Here is a 24,798-nt window from a genome sequence, read left to right as displayed (position 1 = left end):
AATACGTCAACGAAAATAACAAGAACCACAAGCCTTCAACATTACATAACAAAACGAATAATCGAAAGCCAAGTACAAGTTCAGGGAGGATTTTGGCAGTTTAACAAAAACCCTCTTCCACCTGGGTTCCTTCACAATTAAAAAAATAACTTGAACACAGATATCTGCCAGTTAGCAAAGGTTGTGTCTGAAGACAGCTCAAGAAGCATTGTACATGTTTTTCATGTTCTAAGGGACATCATCTCATGTACCTTATGATTTTAAAAGCTAGAACCAACGTTATGATCTTAAACTCGAACAGAAGCTTTAGCCTTGACGAAACTGTCTCCACTATAATCCATGCATCTACAAGTAACCGCCACCTCTGTACCATCTTTTGAAAGTTTATCTAGAATTGGGCAGGTCCTAATCCGCATCCATTGCCTGATCCTTCTCATTGGTACTGTAATCCACATCCATTGCTTGATCCTTCTTGTTGGTACGGCTGGACCACAGTTTGATGGTTCGGTCATGTGATACAGTAGCAATCTGTTGCCCATCTGCTATCAACAACATAAGTTCGGATGTTAATCCAGAAACTAGCTTTCCAGCACAACAATTAGATAACAACTAGTCACTCGAAGAAATACCTGAGCAGGTTAAAAAAGTACTCTCATTTTGAGAATTTATTATAAAGCACAAGCAGGTTAAGAAAAGCTTTTAGAAACTAGTTAATTACAAACAAAACCCAAGAATGAAAGAAAAGCAAGAAGAAAAAAAGAACGGTGGGTGCAGTTACAGGGTCTACGGGACAGAATTAGAAAGGCTATGACACATAGATATCATATATCATAAAGATCGGTTGTACCCAGTGCACAAGGCTCCCGCTTTACGCAGGGTCTGGGAGAGGTGAATGTCGGCTAGCCTTACCCCCATTTATGGAGAGGCTGCTCCCAAGATCATATATCATAAAGATAAAAAAGGAAAATACAGTGTTTAGGTATTTCCAAAATAGTGTCAAAGAGAGGGAAATTAAAATGGAGAACTGGAAGAAAAAAGGGGCAAGGTGTTAAGTGGAGGACATCTGCAGGTTAATGAGTTGTCTTGAGCTGCAACAGACAAAAGGTTGTTTCTTGTTGAAGTTTGTTTGCTTTCACTACAATGCTCCGTCCAGGAAGCATGCCTGCGAGAAGCGCAGAGAGCTCCTGACCTAGGATTACAAGGCAAGGCATATGTTCATATCCAAAACCCATATATATACACATAATCTCAGACAATGTATATTGAACAGTGCCACTATCTCAAGATACGATTGTTCTAAGGGCCCCTTAGAAGCCCTTGAAAGCATTACACTTTAGAGAAAAAGACTTCAAGCTCAATACTTTAGGTAAAAAAACCCAGGCCAACTTTGTAAGGTTAAGGGCACCAAAAGAATTTCACAACTAAGAATCAATTAGAGTATGACAAGTGGATAGAAAAGGGCTTTTTCTCCTATTGAGCTTTTGTAGTGTTTTTGTGTAAATTTTGTCGTTGTCTATGTGGTTTTTCTAATTTACTATTGTTCTAATTCATATGAACATTGCCTCATTAATTATGACATCATGCAATCAAAAACATTCTTTCAGAACCAATCCTTCTGAACAATTCCTTTTAAATAAATATGATTACTTGTGAAGCTGTGAAGTTCCACCGAGAAATCCCACTTCTCACCACAGAAAAACAATACAAAGAATGATGCAATACCTCCTCAGGTAACAGCTACAAATAGCAGCTGGTAGGGTTGAACTAATAACTGATGAGAGTTTGGGGTTTCGAGTACTGACTTTAAAATGTCTGGGTGAGACTTTACTGTTTGAAATTCTAAACTAAGTACAAACTGACCGCAACAAACCTGCTTCAAGTACTCAATCTAAACAGCTACAACTTATCACTTTTTTTAATAGAAACGATATCATTCTAATATCAAAGGAAAAAAAAATTACAATGGGGAAAGGAAGAGAGCAGCACAGAATTAGATAACGGCTGCTCTCAAATTATGCAAAATACAAGAGAAGACACGTCTTTAAATTCTTTAGTAACTGAAGCCCAAAGAGAGGAGCATAATTATCACTTTATTTTGACAGGTTCTCCACTGCTAAGTCAAAATGTCCAAATCATCATTACAACAATAACAACAAAGCCTTTTCCCACTAAGTGGGGTTGGCTATATGAATCCTAGAACGCCATTGCGCTCGGTCCTGTGTCATGTCCTCCGTTAAATCCAAGTACTCTAAGTCTTTTCTTAGAGTCTCTTCCAAAGTTTTCCTAGGTCTTCCTCTACCCCTTCGGCCTTAAACCTCTGTCCCGTAGTCGCATCTTCTAACTGGAGCGCTAGTAAGCCTTCTTTGCACATGTCCAAACCACCGTAACCGATTTTCTCTCAGCTTTCCTTCAATTTCGGCTACTCCTACTTTACCTCGGATATCCTCATTCCTAATCTTATCCCTTCTCGTGTGCCCACACATCCAACGAAGCATCCTCATCTCCGCTACACCTATTTTATGTATGTGTTAATGCTTCACCGCCCAACATTCTATGCCATATAGCATCGTCGGCCTTATTGCCGTCCTATAAAATTTTCCCTTGAGCTTCAGTGGCATACGGCGGTCACACAACACGCCGGATGCACTCTTCCACTTCATCCATCCAGCTTGTATTCTATGGTTGAGATCTCCATCTAATTCTCCGTTCTTTTGCAAGATAGATCCTAGGTGGTGAAAGCAGTCGCTCTTTGGTATTTCCTAATCTCCGATCCTCACCCCTAACTCATTTTGGCCTCCATTTACACTGAACTTGCACTCCATATATTCTGTCTTTGATCGGCTTAGGCGAAGACCTTTAGATTCCAACACGTCCAAATCATCATTAACAGTAAAAAAAAGGCAGCAACATTGTTTTCCAAGCGAAAAGCCAAATCTGATGTGGCATGACATGGAATGGCAGCTCTCACCCTTGCTGTCAAAATTGACAGCAGCTTCAAATTTGTATTGATTAATTATTAAATGCTTTTTATTAATTTTATTATTGTTTGAAAACATTTATCTTCCTCCCACACCCTCACCAACTCTGAAAATATCAGTCTGCAAATTCCAAAACCCAGCTTCTTGGTTTAGAGAAAACCCAACTCCGCCACAAATCTCACCAACTCTGAAAATATTAGTCTGCAAATTCCAAAACCCAGCTTCTTGGTTCAGAGAAAACCCAACTCCGCCACAAATCTTTGAAGCTGGGCGTTCTCTCCAACCAGTAATTCCTCATTTTCTTCTTGATAGGCCTATGGAGCTTTTTCGCGAATGGGTTTTACGATTTGGTGTGTATTTGAGTACTGAATATTTGACCGTTGAATCTTGCATTGCATTTGAATCAAAGGGCAGAGGCTATGCGAAATTGTATCGATTCAATTTTTTTTGAATCCAATTTAAAAGAAAAGAAGAAAACCAGACGGCTTGAAGTTATATAGGTATCAAACTTATCGAGCTGATTTAAATAACTTTGGAGCTCAGAAGCCTCAGTTTTTTATGTCTTGGGTATCAATTCAGATGCCCATTCTGCTGTACATGCTATCTGGGAAATTATGAAAATAAAATAATGGAATAAAATACAACAACAACAACAAAGCCTTTTCCCACTAAGTGGGGTCGGCTATATGAATCCTAGAACGCCATTGCGCTCGGTTTTGTGTCATGTCCTCCGTTAGAACCAAGTACTCTAAGTCTTTTCTTAGAGTCTCTTCCAAAGTTTTCCTAGGTCTTCCTCTACCCCTTTGGCCCTGAACCTCTGTCCCGTAGTCACATCTTCGAACCGGAGCGTCAGTAGGCCTTCTTTGCACATGTCCAAATCACCGGAACCGATTTTCTCTCATCTTTCCTTCAATTTCGGCCACTCCTACTTTACCTCGAATATCCTCATTTCCAATCTTATCATTTCTTGTGTGCCCACACATCCCACGAAGCATCCTCGTCTCCGCCACACCCATTTTGTGTACGTGTTGATGCTTCACCGCCCAACATTCTGTGCCATACAACATCGCTGGCCTTATTGCCGTCCTATAAAATTTTCCCTTGAGCTTCAGTGGCCTACGACGGTTACACAACCCGCCGGATGCACTCTTACACTTCATCTATCCAACTTCTATTCTATGGTTGAGATCTCTCTAATTCTCCGTTCTCTTGCACGATATATCCTAGGTAGCGAAAACGGTCGCTTTTTGTGATCTTCGCTAGATTGCTCCGATCATTAGTGTGGATAAGTATATAAATGGATATAGATAGGAAAGCAAACACAAGATGTACGTGGTTCACCCAGATTGGCTACGTCCACGGAATAGAGGAGTTCTCATTAATTGTGAAGGGTTTACACAAGTACATAGGTTCAAGCTTTCCTTTAGTGAGTACAGGTGAATGATTTAGTACAAATGACATTAGGAAATATTGTGGGAGAATGATCTCGTAATCACGAAACTTCTAAGTATCGGAATGTGGTATCGTCTTGACTTGCCTTATCTGTCTCACAGGTAGATGTGGCATCTTCTCTGGAAGTACTCTTCCTCCATCCAGGGGTGGTATCTGTAACTGGTGGAGATGCACAAGGTAATGTATCAATTTCACTTGAAGCTTACTTGTAGTTTCAGGCTTGGTCAAGCGCGATACAAACCATGTAGTAGGAGTCCCTCAAGTTGCCGAGCTAGGGGATTTGCTGAAAGAGGTGACAGACAAGGTAAGCAATCAGAGCTCCGGCTGATTGTTCACATTCTCCCTATCTTGCAGGCAGCATGAAGGATAAAGAGAAGAAAAATGAGAAGAGATGATATGGGATACTTTTGCTTTTGAAGAAGTAACTTTCCACAGGCTTATTCTTGAACTGAGCTGGAGGGTTTTCTGGTTTCCTCCAGAGTATAAGGCCGACTGAAGAATTTGAGGGTCAAAACAAGTCCATCAAATCTAGAGTACGTTCGACCCTACTGATATGGGATACTTTTGCTTTGACAGAGTAATGGATGTATCGGCACGTGTGCTGTTACGCTTGTCTCCACATGCTTCCTTGTATCCTTCTCACTTGCCCTATCTGTTCCTCAGGCAGATGCGGTATCTTCCCTGGAAGCATAAGATGTTGAAGATGAGTACTCGAGAGCAATGCCAGGTAAGTAAGTTCCAGGCAGTCAGTTCCTGGCTGGAAGCTTGATTCCAAGTGCTGACTGATTGCTCTCTTTCTCCTTGTCTTGCAGGTAAGAACAAGGCCAAAGGAAAAGACAGGGAAAAAGCATGATATGGGATACTCTTGCTTTTAACCCTGATGATATGAGATATTCTTGCTCTAGTATAACTTGTTTGCAGAGGTATTATCAGGGGGAAAGAAAGCTGAATATTTCGAAAGGCTTCGTTGAGAGTGCCCTCTCATATATGAGGAAGGGTTGAGCATTTTTGCAGGTCTGTCTGTCCGTTGGGGATGGAGGTTGACATATATAGGAGTCTCCTTAACAACAAGTAGTAATGCTATTCCTTTACCCTGTCAGAGCACTTTGAAAAAGTGGTCTGTGGTATGTGGAAAGCTGATGTTGCGTGTGAAGATTACAGACAGCTTTATCCAAGGAGATCCGGCTCTTGTAGTTGGGAAAGTGTTGCCTCTTCGGTTTTCGAACAAGCAATCCTATCAGGGATCTGGCTCTCGAGATTCGGAGAACGATGTCTCTTCGATTTTTGAGAAAGCAATCCTGCTGGGGGTCTGGCTCTCGAGATTCGGAGAGCGGTGTCTCTTCGATTTTTGAGAAGGTAATCATGTTGGGAGTCTGGCTCTCGAGATTCGGGGGGCGGTGCCTCTTCGATTTTGGAGCAAGCAATCTTGTTGGGAGTGTTTTCTCGAATGTGAGTAAAGGTTGGGCATGTTTGCTAGTCTACCTTGCCACGAAGCACAGAGGTTGACACACAGGGACTTTCCAATTATCCAGCAATGGTACTGTTCCTTTACCCTCTCTTCGATTTTTGAGAAAGTAGTCATGTTGGGAGTCTGGCTCTCGAGATTCGGAGGACGGTGCCTCTTCGATTTTGGAGCAAGCAATCTTGTTGGGAGTGTTTTCTCGAATGTGAGTAAAGGTTGGGCATGTTTGCTAGTCTACCTTGCCACGAAGCACAGAGGTTGACACACAGGGACTTTCCAATTATCCAGCAGTGATACTGTTCCTTTACCCTTGTGGGTAATAATATGGGGTAGCTAGACCTTCAAAATTTATGTGTCTAAACTTTGTTAGTGCTGTTTCTTTGCTATTCTTTTACCCGTCTTGGTCAGAGCGATGTAGTGGAAGCTGCAAGCTTCACGTGCTCAACTTTGGCAGAGAACTTTGGCAGAGTTATATGTGATACACATGAGCTACTATTGCGTGTGGGAAGTGGGTGATTGAACAGTAAGACTCATGTGCTTTCTACTTCACCAGAAGTCTTCGACAGAATGCCCATAATTTCCGCAAAGCTGAGTGTGCGTGTGACAGGTGCTGCCAAGGCTGGAAAAGTAGGTGCCTCTTCGATTTCTGGGATCGGCCCTCGTGGTCTCTGAGCAGCCCAACTTTTGAGAAAGCAAGCGCCTCTTCGATTTCTGAGATCGGCCTTCGTGGTCTTTGAGCAGCCCAACTTTTGAGAAAGCAGACGCCTCTTCGATTTCTGAGATCGACCCTCGTGGTCTCTGAGCAGCCCAGCTTTTGAGAAAGCAAACGCCTCTTCGATTTCTGAGCAGGCGCCTCTTCGATTTCTGAAGCTCCGTCGAGTGCAGATTTTTATAGGGCTGGCATTAAGTTCCAAAGCACACTTGAATCTCCACCAGTAGAAGCTCCATTCTTACACTTCTAAGATCTTGATTTGTTCGACCTCTTCTCTCTTCAACACCTTTGAAAATGTCTGGCCCCTCCGACCGTCGTTTTGACTTGAACCTTGTTGAAGAGGCAGCCCCGCCTTCTCCAGACAACATATGGCGCCCATCCTTCGTCTCCCCTACTGGTCCTCTTACCGTTGGGGATTCCGTTATGAAGAATGATATGACCGCTGCGGTGGTGGCCAGGAACCTTCTCACTCCCAAAGATAACAGACTACTTTCCAAACGATCTGATGAGTTAGCTGTTAAGGATTCTCTGGCTCTCAGTGTTCAGTGTGCAGGTTCTGTGTCTAATATGGCCCAACGCCTATTTGCTCGAACCCGCCAAGTTGAATCATTGGCGGCTGAAGTGATGAGTCTCAAACAGGAGATTAGAGGGCTCAAGCATGAGAATAAACAGTTGCACCGTCTCGCACATGACTATGCTACAAACATGAAGAGGAAGCTGGACCAGATGAAGGAATCTGATGGTCAGGTTTTACTTGATCATCAGAGATTTGTGGGTTTGTTCCAAAGGCATTTATTGCCTTCGTCTTCTGGGGCTGTACCGCGTAATGAAGCTCCAAATGATCAACCTCTGATGCCTCCTCCTTCTAGGGTTCTGTCCAGTACTGAGGCTCCGAATGATCCCCCTCCGGTGCCTTCTCTTTCTGGGGCTCTACCGACTGCTGCGACTTCTCCTAAGCAACCTTTGTGAAGGCTCTCTCTTGTTTGTTTATTTTGACTCATGTATATGTACATATTTGTAGCTTATCGGGGATATCAATAAATAAGCTTTCCTTCATTTCAACGTATTGTGTTAAATACACCAAAGCCTTCTTCTCTAAGTTCTTTGAATTTTCTTTTGTTGGAGCTTTGTGAGTGGAGCATGTAGGTTGAGGTAGTGTTCCCTTAATTTCCTGAGTGAGGAAAACTTCTCGGTTGGAGACTTGGAAAATCCAAGTCACTGAGTGGGATCGGCTACATGAATCTTAGAACGCCATTGTGCTCGGTCCTGTGTCATGTCCTTCGTTAGATCCAAGTACTCTAAGTCTTTTCTTAGAGTCTCTTCCAAAGTTTTCTTAGGTCTTCCTCTACCCCTTCGGCCCTGAACCTCTGTCCCATAGTCGCATCTTCTAATCGGAGCGTCAGTAGGCCTTCTTTGCACATGTCCAAACCACCGTAACCGATTTTCTCTCATCTTTCCTTCAATTTCGGCTACTCCTACTTTACCCCGGATATCCTCATTCCTAATCTTATCCTTTCTCGTGTGCCCACACATCCAACGAAGCATCCTCATCTCCGCTACACCCATTTTGTGTACGTGTTGATGCTTCACCGCCCAACATTCTGTGCCATACAGCATCGCCGGCCTTATTGCCGTCCTATAAAATTTTCCCTTGAGCTTCAGTGGCATACGGCGGTCACACAACACGCCGGATGCACTCTTCCACTTCATCCATCCAGCTTGTATTCTATGGTTGAGATCTCCATCTAATTCTCCGTTCTTTTGCAAGATAGATCCTAGGTAACGAAAACGATCGCTCTTTGGTATTTCTTGATCACCGATCCTCACCCCTAACTCGTTTTGGCCTCCATTTGCACTGAACTTGCACTCCATATATTCTGTCTTTGATCGGCTTAGGCGAAGACCTTTAGATTCCAACACTTCTTTCCAAAGGTTAAGCTTTGCATTTACCCCTTCCTGAGTTTCATCTATCAACACTATATCGTCTGCGAAAAGCATACACCAAGGAATATCATCTTGAATATGTCCTGTTAACTCATCCATTACCAACGCAAAAAGGTAAGGACTTAAGGATGAGCCTTGATGTAATCCTACAGTTATGGGAAAGCTTTCAGTTTGTCCTTCATGAGTTCTTACGGCAGTCTTTGCTCCTTCATACATATCCTTTATAGCTTGGATATATGCTACTCGTACTCCTTTCTTCTCTAAAATCCTCCAAAGAATGTCTCTTGGGACCCTATCGTACGCTTTCTCCAAATCTATAAAGACCATGTGTAAATCCTTTTTCCCATCTCTATATCTTTCCATCAATCTTCGTAAGAGATAGATTGCCTCCATGGTTGAGCGCCCTGGCATGAACCCGAATTGGTTGTCCGAAACCCGTGTCTCTTGCCTCAATCTATGCTCAATGACTCTCTCCCAAAGCTTCATTGTATGACTCATTAGCTTAATACCCCTATAGTTCATGCAATTTTGTACGTCGCCCTTATTCTTGTAGATAGGCACTAAAGTGCTTGTTCGCCACTCATTTGGCATCTTCTTCGTTTTCAAAATCCTATTGAAAAGGTCAGTGAGCCATGTTATACCTGTCTCTCCCAAAACTTTCCACACTTCGATTGGTATCTCGTCTGGGCCTATTGCTTTTCTTTGCTTCATCTTCTTCAAAGCTACAACCACTTCTTCCTTCCGGATTCGACGATAAAAAGAGTAGTTTCTACACTCTTCTGAGTTACTCAACTCCCCTAAAGAAGCACTCCTTTCATGTCCTTCATTGAAAAGATTATGAAAATAACCTCTCCATCTGTCTTTAACCGCATTCTCTGTAGCAAGAACTTTTCCATCCTCATCCTTGATGCACCTCACTTGGTTTAGGTCCCTTGTCTTCTTTTCCCTTGCTCTAGCTAGTTTATAGATATCCAACTCTCCTTCTTTGGTATCTAGTCGTTTATACATATCGTCGTAAGCCGCTAACTTAGCTTCTCTCACAGCTTTCTTCGCCTCTTGCTTCGCTTTTCTATACCTTTCACCATTTTCATCAGTCCTATCCTTGTATAAGGCTTTACAACATTCCTTCTTAGCCTTCACCTTTGTTTGTACCTCCTCATTCCACCACCAAGATTCCTTTTGGTGTGGGGCAAAGCCCTTGGACTCTCCTAATACCTCTTTTGCTACTTTTCGGATACAACTAGCCATGGAATCCCACATTTGGCTAGCTTCCCCCTCTCTATCCCACACACACTGGGTGATTACTTTCTCTTTGAAAATGGCTTGTTTTTCTTCTTTTAGATTCCACCATTTAGTCCTTGGGCACTTCCAAGTCTTGTTCTTTTGTCTCACTCTTTTGATATGTACATCCATCACCAACAAGCGATGTTGATTAGCCACGCTCTCTCCTGGTATAACTTTGCAATCCTTACAAGTTATACGATCCCCTTTCCTCATTAGAAGAAAATCTATTTGTGTTTTTGACGATCCACTCTTGTAGGTGATCACATGTTCTTCTCTCTTCTTAAAGAAGGTGTTGGCTAAGAAGAGATCAAATGCCATTGCAAAATCCAAGATAGCTTCCCCATCCTCGTTTCTCTCCCCAAAACCATGGCCACCATGAAAACCTCCATAGTTGCCTGTCTCCCTGCCCACGTGTCCATTTAAATCTCCTCCTATAAATAACTTCTCCGTCTGAGCAATTCCTTGCACCAAGTCTCCAAGATCTTCCCAAAATTTCTCCTTCGACCTCGTATCCAACCCTACTTGAGGTGCGTACGCACTAATCACATTGATAAGTTCTTGTCCTATTACAATCTTGATTGCCATGATTCTATCTCCTACCCTCTTGACATCTACAACATCTTGTACCAAGGTCTTGTCCACGATGATGCCAACACCGTTTCTCGTTCTATGTGTGCCCGAATACCAAAGTTTAAACCCTGAGTTTTCTAGATCCTTTGCCTTACTACCAACCCACTTAGTTTCTTGTAGGCACATAATATTTATCCTTCTCCTCACCATAACTTCCACTACTTCCATAGATTTTCCCGTTAAGGTTCCTATATTCCACGTTCCTAAACGCATTTTGCTCTCTTGAACTCTACCCTTCTGTCCTAGCTTCTTCACCCTCCCCCGTCTAATAGGATCAAAGTACTTCTTTTGTGTGTCCCGGGTAAAGTTGATAGGAGCATATGCTCCCAAACAACTTTGAGTGGAGTCGTTCGAAAAGAAGTTTCTATGGCCCCCTTGCTCATTTAACACTGCATCCGGGTGCCGATGGAGATACAGCGACCCTTGCTCACTTATCACTGTGCTCGGGCCGCACAGCGCGCCACTTACGGGTGACGCCCTAGCTTTAGCGCTATTTTGTTCTGGATTCATTTTCATAAGGATTCGACGTGATCATGGAGTGCCGGCTGTCGACTACCTGACGCCCTCCCCCTCCTCCTTTATCCGGGCTTGGGACCGGCCATGTAAGACATAGGCGGAGTTAATGGAATAAAATAACAAAAAGAAAATAATGTAATCAAATTTGTAATTATAAAACAGAAATTATGAAAAGAAATAATATAATAAAATAATATTTTAATTTGACATATCGGGTGGAGAGCAAAACTTAGAAAGATGTCAGCGTGCCACATAGGCCATCGAATTTAAATTTTATGTTTAAAATTTGATATCTCCTTTGGAGATGGTCTAACTTGGTGAAGTCAACACATGATGACAAGGTCAGATTGCAGTGGTACACAGAAGAAAGTCTGAACCTACTATATAACGGAGAAAAAAAGTACGACCTAATATAGTACAAAGTTAGGAACGGGTGAAAAATGTAAGAGTGCCTATATGTCACATATGTACACAATATATATCAAAAGGTGTACATTACACATACCAAAAGGTGAGATATGTTCACAGCTCTGCCTGCCCCACTTTGTTCCACCCATCAATATCTTATTACACTTAGAACTATGCCATGATACAGTCATACACCCAAAAGATCCATCCATACTTTTTATCAATAAAGTCCAAGCATACTTAGGTTGGTGAAACAAGAAATAATAATGAAAAAGAATTGCATGACTTGGACGAGGAAACTTACCTCCAGAAATATCCAAAGATGTAACTTTTGCTTCATGTCCAGAAAGCGTCTTGACAGGCTTAAAATCTCGGGCTGACCATATCTGGCAAAGATGAAATATTTCATAGTCAAGATGTGAAACAAACAAAATAGTAATAACAAATAATAACTACAACTCGTTATCAATTTAGAAATCAAGGGTCTGAAAAGAAGTATACCTTTGCTGTCAAATCATATGAAGCAGTTACAAGGAAATATCCCTCTTGTGGCTCAAATTTGACCTGTGATATGAGATTGGAATGTGCTGGAATGGTGTATATGGATTTCTTTTTTCTTAAATCCCATATTCTGCAAGTGTTGTCTTCACCCCCAGTGGCTAAATAATAGCCATTTGCTGAGAAACTGAGTGCAAGAACCTGAAAGATAGCCAAATACATGAATGAATCATGAACAATAAAAAAATTATAATTAATAGTCCTCAAATAATAGTAGATAAAAATTAGAGTCTCACTTTCTTGACATGGCCTTCCAAGGCAAGAATACTTCTACCAGTACGGAGGTCCCAAACACGAGTAAGTGCATCCAGTCCAGAGGATGCCACCAATGATCCATCAGGATGGAAGTCTATCCCATAGACACTCCTACTGTGACCTTCTTGTAGAAGCAACTCTTCACCAGTTTCTACATCCCATAACCTCCAAGTCTGGTCAAAGCTAGTTGTACCCAAGTACTTACCTGATGGATGGAAGGCAATTCGTGCCAGACGGTCCAAATGGCCCTTAAATGTCAACAGCTGAGTTCCTTCTGTGTTCCACAACCTTGCAGTCCGGTCAGCAGAGGCAGTTGCCAAGAGGTTATGCACAGGAGAAAACTGAATATCAGTCAGTCGCTCTGTGTGTCCCTTTAAAGTGGTAACCTTCTTTGCTTCAGGCATGCTCCACAACTTGGCCACTCCACTTATAGCACTGAAAAAAGCAAAACAACACAAGAAAAATTAATTCAACCTCTTGTACATACAATAGTATAGTCTCACAAAACCTCCAACACTAGCAAAGGAAATAAATCATGACCACCCTCCTACACCTAGTTAGCAATAGCATCTTAATATGAAAAGGATGAAACCTTTTTTTCTTCATTTATACAGTATACTGACATGTTTACCTCTCAACTCAAGATAGCCATAGTCATCGAAAATCAAATAGCATTATAGCAGGGAATAAACCATAAATTATCAAACTTAGCAATCAATTAAATTTGCAATTCAATTATACATAAAAGAGAGGCAAGAATATACATACCAAGTGGCAAGCAGTTGCCCATCATGTGAGAAAGAACAGCCCGAAAGTGGCCTATCATCCCCAATCTCACTGCAATCAAGTTCCAAACTTTTTGCCTGCTCCAAAACCAAGTCCAACTCTGCATCCATATCCTCATCTGGGTCGTCCTTCTTTCTTCGAGCCCGTTCGAGCCGCAAGGCCGCACTCCTAATGGAGTACTTGGCAATGTCAATCCTAGCATTCAACAAAGCTTTGGACCCTTCAGTGTAAAAAGGGTACTGAATAATTTGATCATCACCATCCTCCACTGCAGCAGCAGAAGCTGCAGCCTCCTCCTCCTCATGAACTTTCAACAACTTCTCCAACTCCCCTTGCGAATCCAGCCTCGCCATGATCATCCTCAACCTGTCTCGCCTTTCCATCTCTCTCTCCCCAAAGAGAGTAATGGGTTCGCCGAGCCGCCGAAGACGAGCCCTCACGGCCATGTCGTTGGTGGGAACAGCAAGAGCAGAAGCACGGCGCTTCATCAGCAGTTCCTGCATTGCTTTCTCCTGCCGCTCTCTCACCACTCTGCTCTCTTCCGATATCTCGTACTCCCCACCCGAAACGCCGGTAGCTCGTGGAGGCTCCTCCGAGTCGGAATCATCGGAGTCACTTGTGCTCGTCCTGGCTTCCCCATTTATTGGCGGCGGCGGTCTGAGGGGAGGAGCGCGGACTGGAGCAATTGGGACTGCTGCAACAGATGGCTCCGGTAAAGTTGATAGAGGATTCTCCTCCTCCATAGCAATCTCGATACCTCAAGAGGATTCTCAGTGAGACATATAAACAAACAGTTGGTGCGCAGCGCAATGTGAGAAACCAGGGACGTAGCTAGCTGAATAAAGGACTGGCTGGGCTACTCAGATGCGATGAAAATCGCGAGAGCGAGAGAGAGAGTGAGAGAGGGGTGAGCTGAGCGGTGGAGGCCGGAGGGTTCCTAAATCCCAATTCTTCTTCTAATTTTAAATATAAAATAAAATAAAATAAAAATCTGTTCTCTCTAGGTTTTGCGTTTTCCAAAATTATCCCCGCTTGCTAAAATAAGATGCAACTACTCAAGCAACGTCAATTAGACATTGCGTTGGTATCATGTTTTTTTGTGCTCGTTTTTGTGCTTTATTCGATATCTTAATGAGTCGTGTCATGTAACATCTGTTAAATAAATGGATAATTTGACCCAACTTAAATTTAACCCGTTAATATTCACAGCAATATAATGCGACCCGTTACCTGTTAAGGAAAATATATTTAAATTATTTCAAAACATAAAAACACATTGTCTTTCAAGTATCACATAAATATTAGTTAATTAAGAGTGTGAAAAATGTAATATACATATACATATATATATGGATGCAAATTGTTTCCTCTTTGATCTTGGACAAAATTGCATCTATAAAACAAATAACACCTTAGGTCAAGACCAAGAGCCTCAAGCGCTTACGATGAATTGGGGGGCTTTGGCTGAAGAACCTCCGATGCCAAAGTTAGAATTTTGAGGGAAAAATGTTTGGAGAATTTTGAGAATTTAGCAAAGGGAATTGGAATTGAGTTTTGGAGAGAATGAGAGGGCTTTTATAGGGGTGTGGCCAGCCTCCTTGGGTGAGAGAGGATCGGCCACTTGGCTCTTTTTGTGGGCTAGGTTCTTGATTTGTGTTTAATTGGGCATAATTGAATAATTAACTAATTAATTAGCCAATTAATAGAATAATTGCCTAATTGATTACCTAGTTAATATAATAAAAGGGAAAGATTTGGGAGTTACATTGTGGAGAGGATTTGATGAGGATGGATGAAATAAGTATTGAATTGTTACCTATTTTGGGCACTTTTGACTTGGTTGAGGGATGATTGCTCGCTGCTCGCACGTAGGAATCCCAATGTGCCTCAAGGGTATTTTTGTCATTTTTATCCAAAAATCCACGTGTCACCTTGTGATTATTTTTGGCTTCACAAATGCCCACACCTGTTGGGCTACTCATAGAAAAGGGTAAGAGGTGTAGAGATTTTCTTGCTTTAGGAAACTTAGGATTGCTTCCTATTTTGATGTAGATTCCCTCTTTAATAAGAAATTAGATCTTTATAGGAAAGGGAAATAAATTTCTCTCAAAGCCTATTTAAGTCCACCTTAAGTGGATTTTTAAATCAACTTTGGAGAGCAATTTATTCTACCCTACAAGAGAGAGAGAAAGTTTAGAGGATATTGTTCCTCCTAATCTAGCGATCTTCTACATCTTGCTCGTGCAAAGGATCGTCTTTCGTTCCTTGCTTCATCTTCTTGTTGTTTTTAGGTAAGAAAAAATTAATTTTCTTGTCTTCATTAAAAAAAAAACTGTGTCGTTTTTAACCGACATAACGTTAGCGTCGGTTAAAAGAAATATTTTCAAAGACAGTGTTGGTTGTAGCTGGCATAGGTTTTAATTTTTATTAAAAATTTTGAAACCCGGTGTCGGTTGTAACCGACATAATGTTAGCGTCGGTTTAAAGAAATATTTTCAAAGTTGGTGTCGGTTGTAACCGACATCGGTTTCAATTTTTTAAAATATTTTGAAAATAGTGTCGGTTTTAGGCGACGAGTGGTGGATACCCTCCCCGTGTTTTCTCTTCCTCATTTGAGGCATCTGTTGATTAGACACAATCTTGATGTTATGCATATCGAGAAGAATATATGTGACAATGTGGTGGGAACACAAAATCTTATGTTATACTTAATGAAAGTATAAATAAACTTAAGTGTTAGTGTATTTATCGTTTTGATGAGATATGCATCCTACGAAACTAATTTCAACGATACAACCGTCAAACTTGTTTGTATATGCTTCGAGATCACATAGGCCAAAATTTGCAAAAAACAAACATTCACAGATCAATTAACGGGACAAAACTTTTCGACAATTATAAATGAAAAATCACGATTTAACGGTTATTTTAACTCCGATTTTGATGATTTTTTACAGCTACACTCCTTTACCCTATATGAATACAATGAATGAATTCAATCTTCAATTTAAAATATTTACACTAGTGGATACCATAAAATCTTATGTTATACTTAATGAAAATATAAATAAACTCCAAGTGTTAGTGAATCTATCGTTTTGATGGGATACGCATTTTACGACACTAATTTTAACGATCCAACCATCAAACTTGTTTGTATATGCTTCGTGATCGCATACGTCAAAAATTACAAAAAACAAACATTCAGAGATCAAGTAACGGGACAAAACTTTTCGACGGTTGATGGGATACGCATTCTATGAAACTAGTTTCAACGATCCAATCGTCAAACATGTTTGTATATACTTCGAGATTGCTTACGCAAAAAATTGCAAAAAACAAACATTCAAAGATCAAGTAATAGGACAAAACTTTCGACGGTTATAAACGAAAAATCACAATTTAACGGTTATTTTAACTCCAATTTTGATGATTTTTTACAGCTACACTCCTTGATCCTATATGAATACAATGAATGAACTTGATCTTCAATTTAAAATATTTACACTAGTGAATACCACAAAATCTTTTGTTATACTTAATGAAAGTATGAATGAACTCTTCAGTGTTAGTAAATCTATTGTTTTGATGGAATACGCATTCTACGAAACTAGTTTCAAAGATCCAACCGTCAAATATGTTTGTATATACTTCGAGATCGCATACGCCAAAAATTGCAAAAAAGAAACATTCAGAGATCAAGTAACGTGACAAAACTTTTTGATGGTTATAAAACGAAAAATCACGATTTAACGGTTATTTTAACTCCGATTTTGATTTTTTTATAGCTACACTCCTTGACCCTATATGAATACAATGAATGAATTCAATCTTCAATTTAAAATATTTACACTAGTGGATACCACAAAATCTTATGTTATGCTTAATGAAAGCATGAATAAACTCTTAAGTGTTAGTGAATCTATTGTTTTGATGGGATACGCATTCTACGAAACTAATTTCAACGATCCAACAGTCAGACTTGTTTGTATATGCTTCAAGATCGCCTACGCCAAAAATCGCAAAAAACAAACATTCAGAGATCAAGTAATGAGACAAAACTTTTCGACGGTTATAAAACAAAAAATCACGATTTAACAGTTATTTTAACTTTGATTTTGATTATTTTTTATAACTACACTCCTTGACCCTATATGAATACAATGAATGAATTTGATCTTCAATTTAAAATATTTATACTAGTGGATACCACAAAATCGATATTTTATATTAAAATTATATTTATGAATGAATTCGATATTCAATTTAAAACCGATATTAATTATTTTATATATTTTAATTATTAATTAGACTATGTTTAAATTAGTATGTGATGATATTTTATAATAAAATTATATTTATGTTTTTTATTATGTATTTTATTCAAGTTAAATTTTGTTTATTAAAATCTTAAAATGCTATATCACATAATTTGAAATGGATGGATAAACATTAGGCGGGAAATGGATGGATAATTTGAAATATTAGGTGGGAAATTTTTCGCTTGTTTTGCAGAGGAAATGTATTCTCAGACTTAGTGTCGGTTTTAACCGACGTTATCATCTTTTAATTCGACGCAAGTTTCATTAAACCGACGCTACATGAATTTCAAAAAGTGTCTCAGAAGTTGGTGTTGGTTAAGATCGACACCAACATCAATTTAAACCAACACTGTATTTTCAATAAGGAGAAATTAGGTTCTCATCCTTCATTTTGCTACTCTATTGATTAAAATCTTATTCCTTTTCAATTTTTGATCAAGGTCCTTGTGTATTAATAACATCATTAATTATTTCAATAATAAAATATTTTTTATTTCTAAATATATTCACTTAATGTTAAAAATGTTACAATTAGTATATTTACATTTATGACTAAATTTTTTATCATATATTTTTAGTTTTAGTTTGTATCCATTTTTAATTTGTAATTCTTTGTTAACTTGTACCACTTTTCTTTTCAGTTTTAATTTGTACCCATATATTAATTTCTTTTTGTGCCCATATTTTTTTAAAGTTTATTTGTATTTGTAACCATATATTTTTTTTGTGTTTGTACTTTTTATTTTGCTAAATGTACCCATGCTAATTATATGTACCCATTCATGTAAAACTTTTTAATCTTAAAATGTACTCATTGTTAAATATACCAATTTGTTATATGTAAAATGTACCATTTTTTTATATAAAATCTATTCAATTTTTTTCTAATCCATTTTTAAACTTATATGGGTACATTCTTTTTTCTTTGATTTTAAAATGTATCCATGTCAAGTTTAATCGAAGAAATTTACTAATGTTATTAAGCCTAATATCCTTTTTTTTTTTTTTGTGATTTTGAAGAATGTACCCATGTTTTGATACAATAAATGTTTTGGTTGATTTTGATGAATGTACCCATGTTTATACACACACACACACACACACACACACACAATGGTATATTTATTTTTTAATATTTTTAATCCCACAAATTATGGTTTTTTTATTTAAAATCTCATTTATATAAACAACTAAAATTTCTAATTTTTAATATAAAAAATATAGTAATGTACATAAAAATAAATTATCACATTAATTTCAGGGACCTCAATAAAAAATTAAAAACCAACAAGGTTTCAATCAAAGAATATTCATAATTAAGGACCGCATCCAAAGTCTCCCTTTCAATCAAGAGTGTCAGAAAGTTGACTGGTTCATTTAACTCGATGTGAATATCAGTAAAGTGTGTCAGGTTGGTGTCAGTTAAAATCGATGCTATTTACATTTAATTCGACGTTAGTCAATTAATGTCGGTTTAAACCAACGCCAACTAAGTACCCATATTTAAACCCCTCTCTTTCCCATTTCATCTGTGCTTTCATTTCTCCCCCAATTTCAGTCTTTCTTCTTCTCCTTCCCCATTTCATCTGTGCGTCCCTTTCTTCCTCCTTTTTTGTTTTTCCTCTTCTCCTTCCCGATTTTCTATGGATCACCATTTTGAAGATCAACTTTCTGAGGAACTCCAATTCAAAGAGGAAGAGCTCGAAGGCGGTTCATTTTTAAATTATTATGATTATTAATTTTAGTTTATGTTTTGTATTCTAACTAGTTTTATGCTTAAATTGAAAATTTATTTTTGTTTCTTGGTTTTTAATTGTTTTTTCTGTATTTATAAGGATCAACTCAATGGAGATGCGGACCCTCAATTCCGAATTGGAAAGAACAGCCTTGTTCATTTGATTCGTCTGGAAAATGCATTAGTATAATTCTAGTGCATTTTTGAAACATGTAGCGGCAGAGGTTAGAGATTACATAATTATTCCGATAGTGGCATACTGGAATAAAGAAAAAACAAAGGTAAACGTTTCATGATTTATTTTATTTTACCTTGAAATTTGTCTAATAAATTCTTTTATGCCGAAAAAAATAAGCATAATCGGCAGTTGAAAACTATGAACCACACAACTGGTTCAAAATCTTTTGCAAGAGTTTGGGAAGAATTTGTATATTTTAAATTTAATATATATTTGGTAGAAAATTTATTTTTAATATGAAGTTTGCTTAAAATTGTTTGTTTTTTCATTGACATATGGTGGGATTTATTTTTATATAATTTATTTTAATTATTAATTAAAAATGGAAAAAGATATTTTTTTATTATTAATATATTTGGTGTCGCTTATGAGCGACAACATAATAATTATTTTATGTAATGTTGGTTAAAACTGACAGTAGTTTGAGTATTTTATTTGTTTAACTGTTACGTGATGTCGGTTAGGACCGACAATAGGTTTGATATTTTAATTCTTTAATTGTGGCTTGACGTCGCTTAGAACCACCATCATGTCAGAACTTAACGTCGCTTCTAACCGATGTAATGTTGGACATCACTTTTAAGCAACAATGTTATTCTTTTTTATTTTATATTACTTTGCTTCTTGGTGGCGGATTAAGGGGACTAACCGACGTCAATACCCTTTTGGTGACGGTAGCAATGGTGTCGCTTCACCTATCCGACATTGCACAACTTTATGTCAGATTTTTACCAAAAATTTGACAGTAATTAGGTTTTATTGTCAGTTTTTACACCGCCAGTGATAACATCTTTTATAATAGTGTGTTGGGGTTTACTTTTCCTATGCCACGATTTTTCCAAGAAGTGCTTTGCTCCATGAGATGTGCCCCTGCTCAATGTTCTCTGAATGTGGTTCGTGTGATGGTGGGATTCCACAATCTTAGCCAATTCTTTGACTTAGATTTAACCATCAACGAATATTGGTACTTCTTTGACATAGGCCACATCGAGGGAATTGGGCAGCTACGATCTCGCCATAGGCTTTTTGATAATTTGAGCAAGGGAGATCATGACTAGGCCAAAGAGACTTAGGAGATAAGTGGAGAATGAGAGTCTGATTCTTCCTTCGAGCTGCGTGTTCTAACAATTTTCATATCCGGTAAGTGAACTGCTTAATTTTTTGGTGCTTTGTATTTATGCTATGTTGTTATTAATTTTCTGATTGTCTCTTACTGCTTTTGTAGATTTGGAGTTTGGCTCAACTCCTAAGACTTCTCCAGACATGAAGAAAGTGCATGTTGCTTTAGGTATCCCTTCCGAGTACCGTGAATGGCGTTGGCTGCTTAGTCATCTTCGTAGGGAAAAAGGTAGGTTGCCCCCGAGAGAGGAAATAAAATGAATCAAGGCTGGGCCATTGGCTTGTTCTATCACTGTGATGGAGCTTGCTACAAATGAAGGTGGGAAAAAGAGGCATTCCCCGCCTGCTCAAGAGACACCTTCTAAAAAAGAAACCGAAGACTTATTCTGCTGCTCGCCGGGGTTCACCAGCTGCCCAAGAGATGCCTGCTAAGAAGAAGTTGAAGACTTCTTTCGCTGCTCGCCAGGGTTCACCGGCTGCTCCCACGCTTGTGATTGACTTGACTTCCTCCAAGAGCGAGAAAGAGGAAGCTGTTGGATCTATATCGATGGCACCTGCCGTTCCGAAGGCTACTAGTTCAATTGCTGATATGATTGTCCAGCATAGAAGTTCCTTCGTGTCTTTGGTGCCGAAGTTTGTGTCAAAGCGTCTATCTGGGGCTAAGTTTGGTTCACCTTTGGAGAAACTTGCTACTATGAAGAGCGACAAAGTGCCCTTGCTTGACAAAGTGGTGCCAAAACTTGTCATATATGCTGCTAAGACCGACTCGTCTACTGAGAAGAAGGAGACTACTTATGCAGGCAGTCGTGAAAAATCCACCAAGTCTGTTTCTGGGGAAGTTGCTGAGATTTGTGCGCTTTTGAAACCAGATCTACTTGAGGACACGGACGTATACGCCAAGTTTGTTGATGGTGTCAAATGAGTTGTTGGCCTGAGTTCCTTTATGAAGCATATAATCGAGTACAGAATTACTGCTCTGCTGGCCATGATGCAGAAAATGGCGATTTTGGCAGTTGAATCTATGCTTCTTGATCAAGAGGATACCAAGGCTGCTAAGGAGATGGCAAAAACTGTGGCAACCAAAGCTTACTCCTCGGTCGAGAAGGTTAAGAAATTAGAATCTAAGCTTGCTGCTTTAAAGGGGTCTAATATTTCTACCCCCACTTCTCTACAGGTTGAGACTGCTCGCCAAGAGATCATGGATTTGAAGACTAGGCTTGATGAGATCCAAGTAAAGTATGAAAGTGTAGAGAAGAAGATCGAGTGTTACATACCTCAGATTCAAGATCTTGAGCGTGCTATCTCTGAATTCCACTTCGCTATTTATGCAAAGGATGAAGAACTGATCACTGCTTACAACTAAGTAATCCACTTCAAGAAGGTTGTTGATAGGCTTGAAGATCAACGACAATTTGAAGAAGGAAGTGGAGGAGCTGTAGCGGGTTCGTGCTTGTCTGCTTGAGGAGAATGAGCAGTTGAAGGGTGAAAAGGTTGGGTTTGAGCTTCGTTTACTCAGAATCAAGCCGACTTCTACAAGTTGGGTTATGTAGATCATCTATTCAGGCGGCCGTCTAACTTTGAGTTTTCTGGTAAAGACTTCGAGACATTCTCTATTTCCCTGGAAGACTTGCTCACCTTTACTTTTGAGTCTTCTATTAGTGAAGTAGTCGGAAAGGTTGGTGCCCAAGTTGGGGCAGCTGGGAGTGAAGCGTCGGATGGTGACGCTGCTGAGGGCATCACGACTGTTGAAGGTATGGCGACCGAGTAGTCGTGAGATGTCCAAGTTGCTGAAGAGTAGTCTTCTAGGTAGCCTTTAGGATTTTCTTTGTTTTTCCTTGTTTCTTTAGCTTTGTTTGAACTCCTTCGGTCTTTTCTAGTTATTTATCAATTTTGCTAGAAAATTTAAAATTTAGTAAACTTGTTTCCTTCACTTTTCTCTATCTTCGCTTCTTTTGTTCATGCCCTAACCTTTTGACTTTATAAACCAGTGGCAGGCGTGCTGCTTTTCTATAAGTAGACAGGCCTAAGTAGACTACGCATTTGTAAGTGTTGGTGTAGAACTTTTGCAAAGTTGTTAGCCATATGGTTGACAATCGGATGCCTTACTTACAGAAGCAAACAAGTTCGTGTAACCACTAGGCTGTTTAACATTGGCTTTCTCCAATTTCGTAGGTTGTGTAGCAAGTATCACAACACTTTAGGGCTTGGTGTAGGTTGTTCCGTGCTTGGCAGTGGTGGAGCTTATCGACTACGTAGCATGTTGACAGTGGATAAGCTTCGTATATGCATACTAGCTTGTTTAACCTTTCACAAGAATGTGTAGTTGTACAAGTCTAGCGTGGCTTTATTGCTCAAATGGCAAGTCGTATGCAGTTTTTGGAAAACCGTAGGCTACCTTAGTGCACTTAGTAGTAGCTTTAGGTTTCCAGGGTAGCCACCCATAGGGCGTAATGCATAATGTACCCCCTTCATCTCTAGGGCCCAGTTCCCCGTGGATTAGGCCTGGAGACCCAAAATCTTTCAATTAGCTAAGCCTTGAAAAAGACCATTATGGCTACTTCTAGGAATCCTGGCACAAGCCATCGTGCATCTAGTTATATTAGGGCAGCCAAGCTCATCCACGTCTGGATATTCGGAGTGTAGAGTTTATCATCTCGCTTTGGAGAGCAGACCTACATGGGTGTCTAGGAATTAGTTTACCATCTCGCACTGGAGAGCATGGTTGGTCTTTCGGGGGGGCTGCAATTCTTGTGATGAGTCCCTAGGAAGGGCGCGATTTTCTTTTGAAGTGTAGGAGAGATAAGTTGTTGTAGACATGTAGTCGAGCCAAGTTCTAAATTACTTCTGAATTCCTCATTAAAAAATGAGTGAAACGAACAAATAACTTAACTGTAAAGACTACATAACAATTGGATAATCCTCGGCTTGCGAGGTGGTTCCCAATGAGCTGCTTGAGTCTTCGGGTCTTAATATAGTGGGAGGTCAGACATGGTACGTCCTCAGGTTGTGGGGGTGTAATTACCCTTGCCACCTACTCTGCTGATCTTGTACGGATCTTCCCAGATGGGATCCATCTTTTTGGAGCCTTCTCTGCGAGCATGATGAAAGCCTTTCTTAGGACTAGATCTCCAGGTTGGAACTGTTGAATCTTGACCCTTTTGTTGTAGCTGGAGAGGAGCTGCTGCTGGTAGGTTGCGATGCGGGTGATGGTCTGCTCACGTTTCTTCTCTGCCTGATCTAATCTTGTGGCCATCTCCTTACTGTTATGCTCAACGTTTGGCAATAGAGTGCTAATGCTTGGCACGATGATGTTAGGAGGAATGATTACTTTCGAACCAAATGCCAAAAAGAAAAGAGTCTTACTGGTTGCTCGTCTTTTAGTGGTGCGATATGCCCATAGACATCTGGGAAGTTCGTCTGGCCATTTTCCTTTCTTGTCGGTGATGGATTTCTTGAGGTAGTCGAGGATCATCTTGTTGGATGCTTGGGCCTGCCTATTTCCTTGAAGATATCTTGACGTGGACATGTGCTGCTTGATGCCATACTTTTGGAAGAACTTCGCCAAATCTTTGCCCACAAATTACTGGCCAAGGTCGGTGAGGATGGACTAAGAGATGCCAAATCGGCAAATAATGTTCCTTCATATGAAGTGCTCTATGTTCGTCTGAGTTGTGGTCGTCATGGGCTTTGCTTCTACCTATTTGGTAAAGTAATCGATTGCCACGATCATCATGATTCTGCCCTTAGTAGAGGCGGCATAGGTCCTACCAGGTCAATTGTCCATTGCATGAATGGCCAATGACTCGTCTGCGGGTGTAGTTCGCTGGTAGGTAGTGCTGGTACTAGCTCGTAGCGATGGCAATAGTTGCATTTTTGGACTAACTCCTTAGCATCTTGGTGTATGGTTGGCCAGTAGTAGCTTACGTTAAGAGCCTTTTGTGCTAAGGATCGACCTCCGAAGTGGTTTCCATAAACACTTTCATGGATTGAGCTTAGAACTTTCAAGTCATCGAGATGCGCTAGGCAGCAGAGATGTAGTCCTATGTAGGATCTTCGGATGAGAATGCCATTCCATATGTAGTAGCATGCCATCTTTATTTGGAGCTTTCTAGACTCCAACTTTTTCGTAGGGAGTGTGCTGTTGATCAGGTAGTTAATAATAAAACTTTGCCAGTTGGGAGTTATACTAACTTGTGACATTTCAGCTACTAGCTTCGCCTCTATGCTTGGCTTATCTAGATACTCCACTGGAATCAAACGCTTGAGTTGGTGGTCGAGGGTGGAGCCTAAGTCGACTAACGCATCTACGTGGACGTTATTTGCCTGCAGAACTTGAGTAAGAGTGTACATTTGAAATGCCTCAAGCTGCTTGCATACCTTATCTAGGTATTGTGCCATC

At 39.9% G+C, this 24,798-nt stretch overlaps 2 protein-coding genes across 2 annotated transcripts; one reads left to right on the top strand and one right to left on the bottom strand.

Moving 5' to 3' along the window:
- Positions 1 to 16: 16 nt before the first annotated feature.
- Positions 17 to 13,962, bottom strand: LOC126593817 (U4/U6 small nuclear ribonucleoprotein PRP4-like protein). Its single transcript, XM_050259940.1, has 5 exons — positions 12,968 to 13,962; positions 12,181 to 12,634; positions 11,888 to 12,085; positions 11,691 to 11,772; positions 17 to 539 (listed from the first exon to the last, which is right to left on the bottom strand). The coding sequence occupies exons 1-5, from the start codon at positions 13,726 to 13,728 to the stop codon at positions 406 to 408; spliced, it is 1,629 nt and encodes a 542-aa protein (XP_050115897.1). The 5' UTR covers positions 13,729 to 13,962; the 3' UTR covers positions 17 to 405.
- A 6,858-nt stretch (positions 13,963 to 20,820) lies between these two features.
- LOC126593824 (uncharacterized) lies at positions 20,821 to 21,321 on the top strand. The gene has a single exon (XM_050259954.1). The coding sequence runs from the start codon at positions 20,821 to 20,823 to the stop codon at positions 21,319 to 21,321; it is 501 nt and encodes a 166-aa protein (XP_050115911.1).
- The last annotated feature ends 3,477 nt before the right edge of the window (positions 21,322 to 24,798 follow it).

This window comes from Malus sylvestris, chromosome 12 (assembly GCF_916048215.2).
Source record: "Malus sylvestris chromosome 12, drMalSylv7.2, whole genome shotgun sequence".
Lineage (NCBI taxonomy): Eukaryota > Viridiplantae > Streptophyta > Magnoliopsida > Rosales > Rosaceae > Malus > Malus sylvestris.
The sequence above is the reverse complement of the archived record's forward strand: the minus strand, read 5'-3'. Positions and strand labels throughout refer to the sequence as shown.

What these genes read in the sequence shown, in the direction of transcription:
- LOC126593824 (XM_050259954.1), top strand. Translation starts at nt 20,821, where the DNA reads ATGCCTGCTAAGAAGAAGTTGAAGACTTCTTTCGCTGCTCGCCAGGGT.
- LOC126593817 (XM_050259940.1), bottom strand. Translation starts at nt 13,728, where the DNA reads ATGGAGGAGGAGAATCCTCTATCAACTTTACCGGAGCCATCTGTTGCA. An exon ending in TGGAAGGCCATGTCAAGAAA is followed by an intron (nt 12,086 to 12,180) that starts GTGAGACTCTAA and finishes GCTATCTTTCAG; the next exon opens with GTTCTTGCACTCAGTTTCTC. An exon ending in CATATGATTTGACAGCAAAG is followed by an intron (nt 11,773 to 11,887) that starts GTATACTTCTTT and finishes CATCTTTGCCAG; the next exon opens with ATATGGTCAGCCCGAGATTT.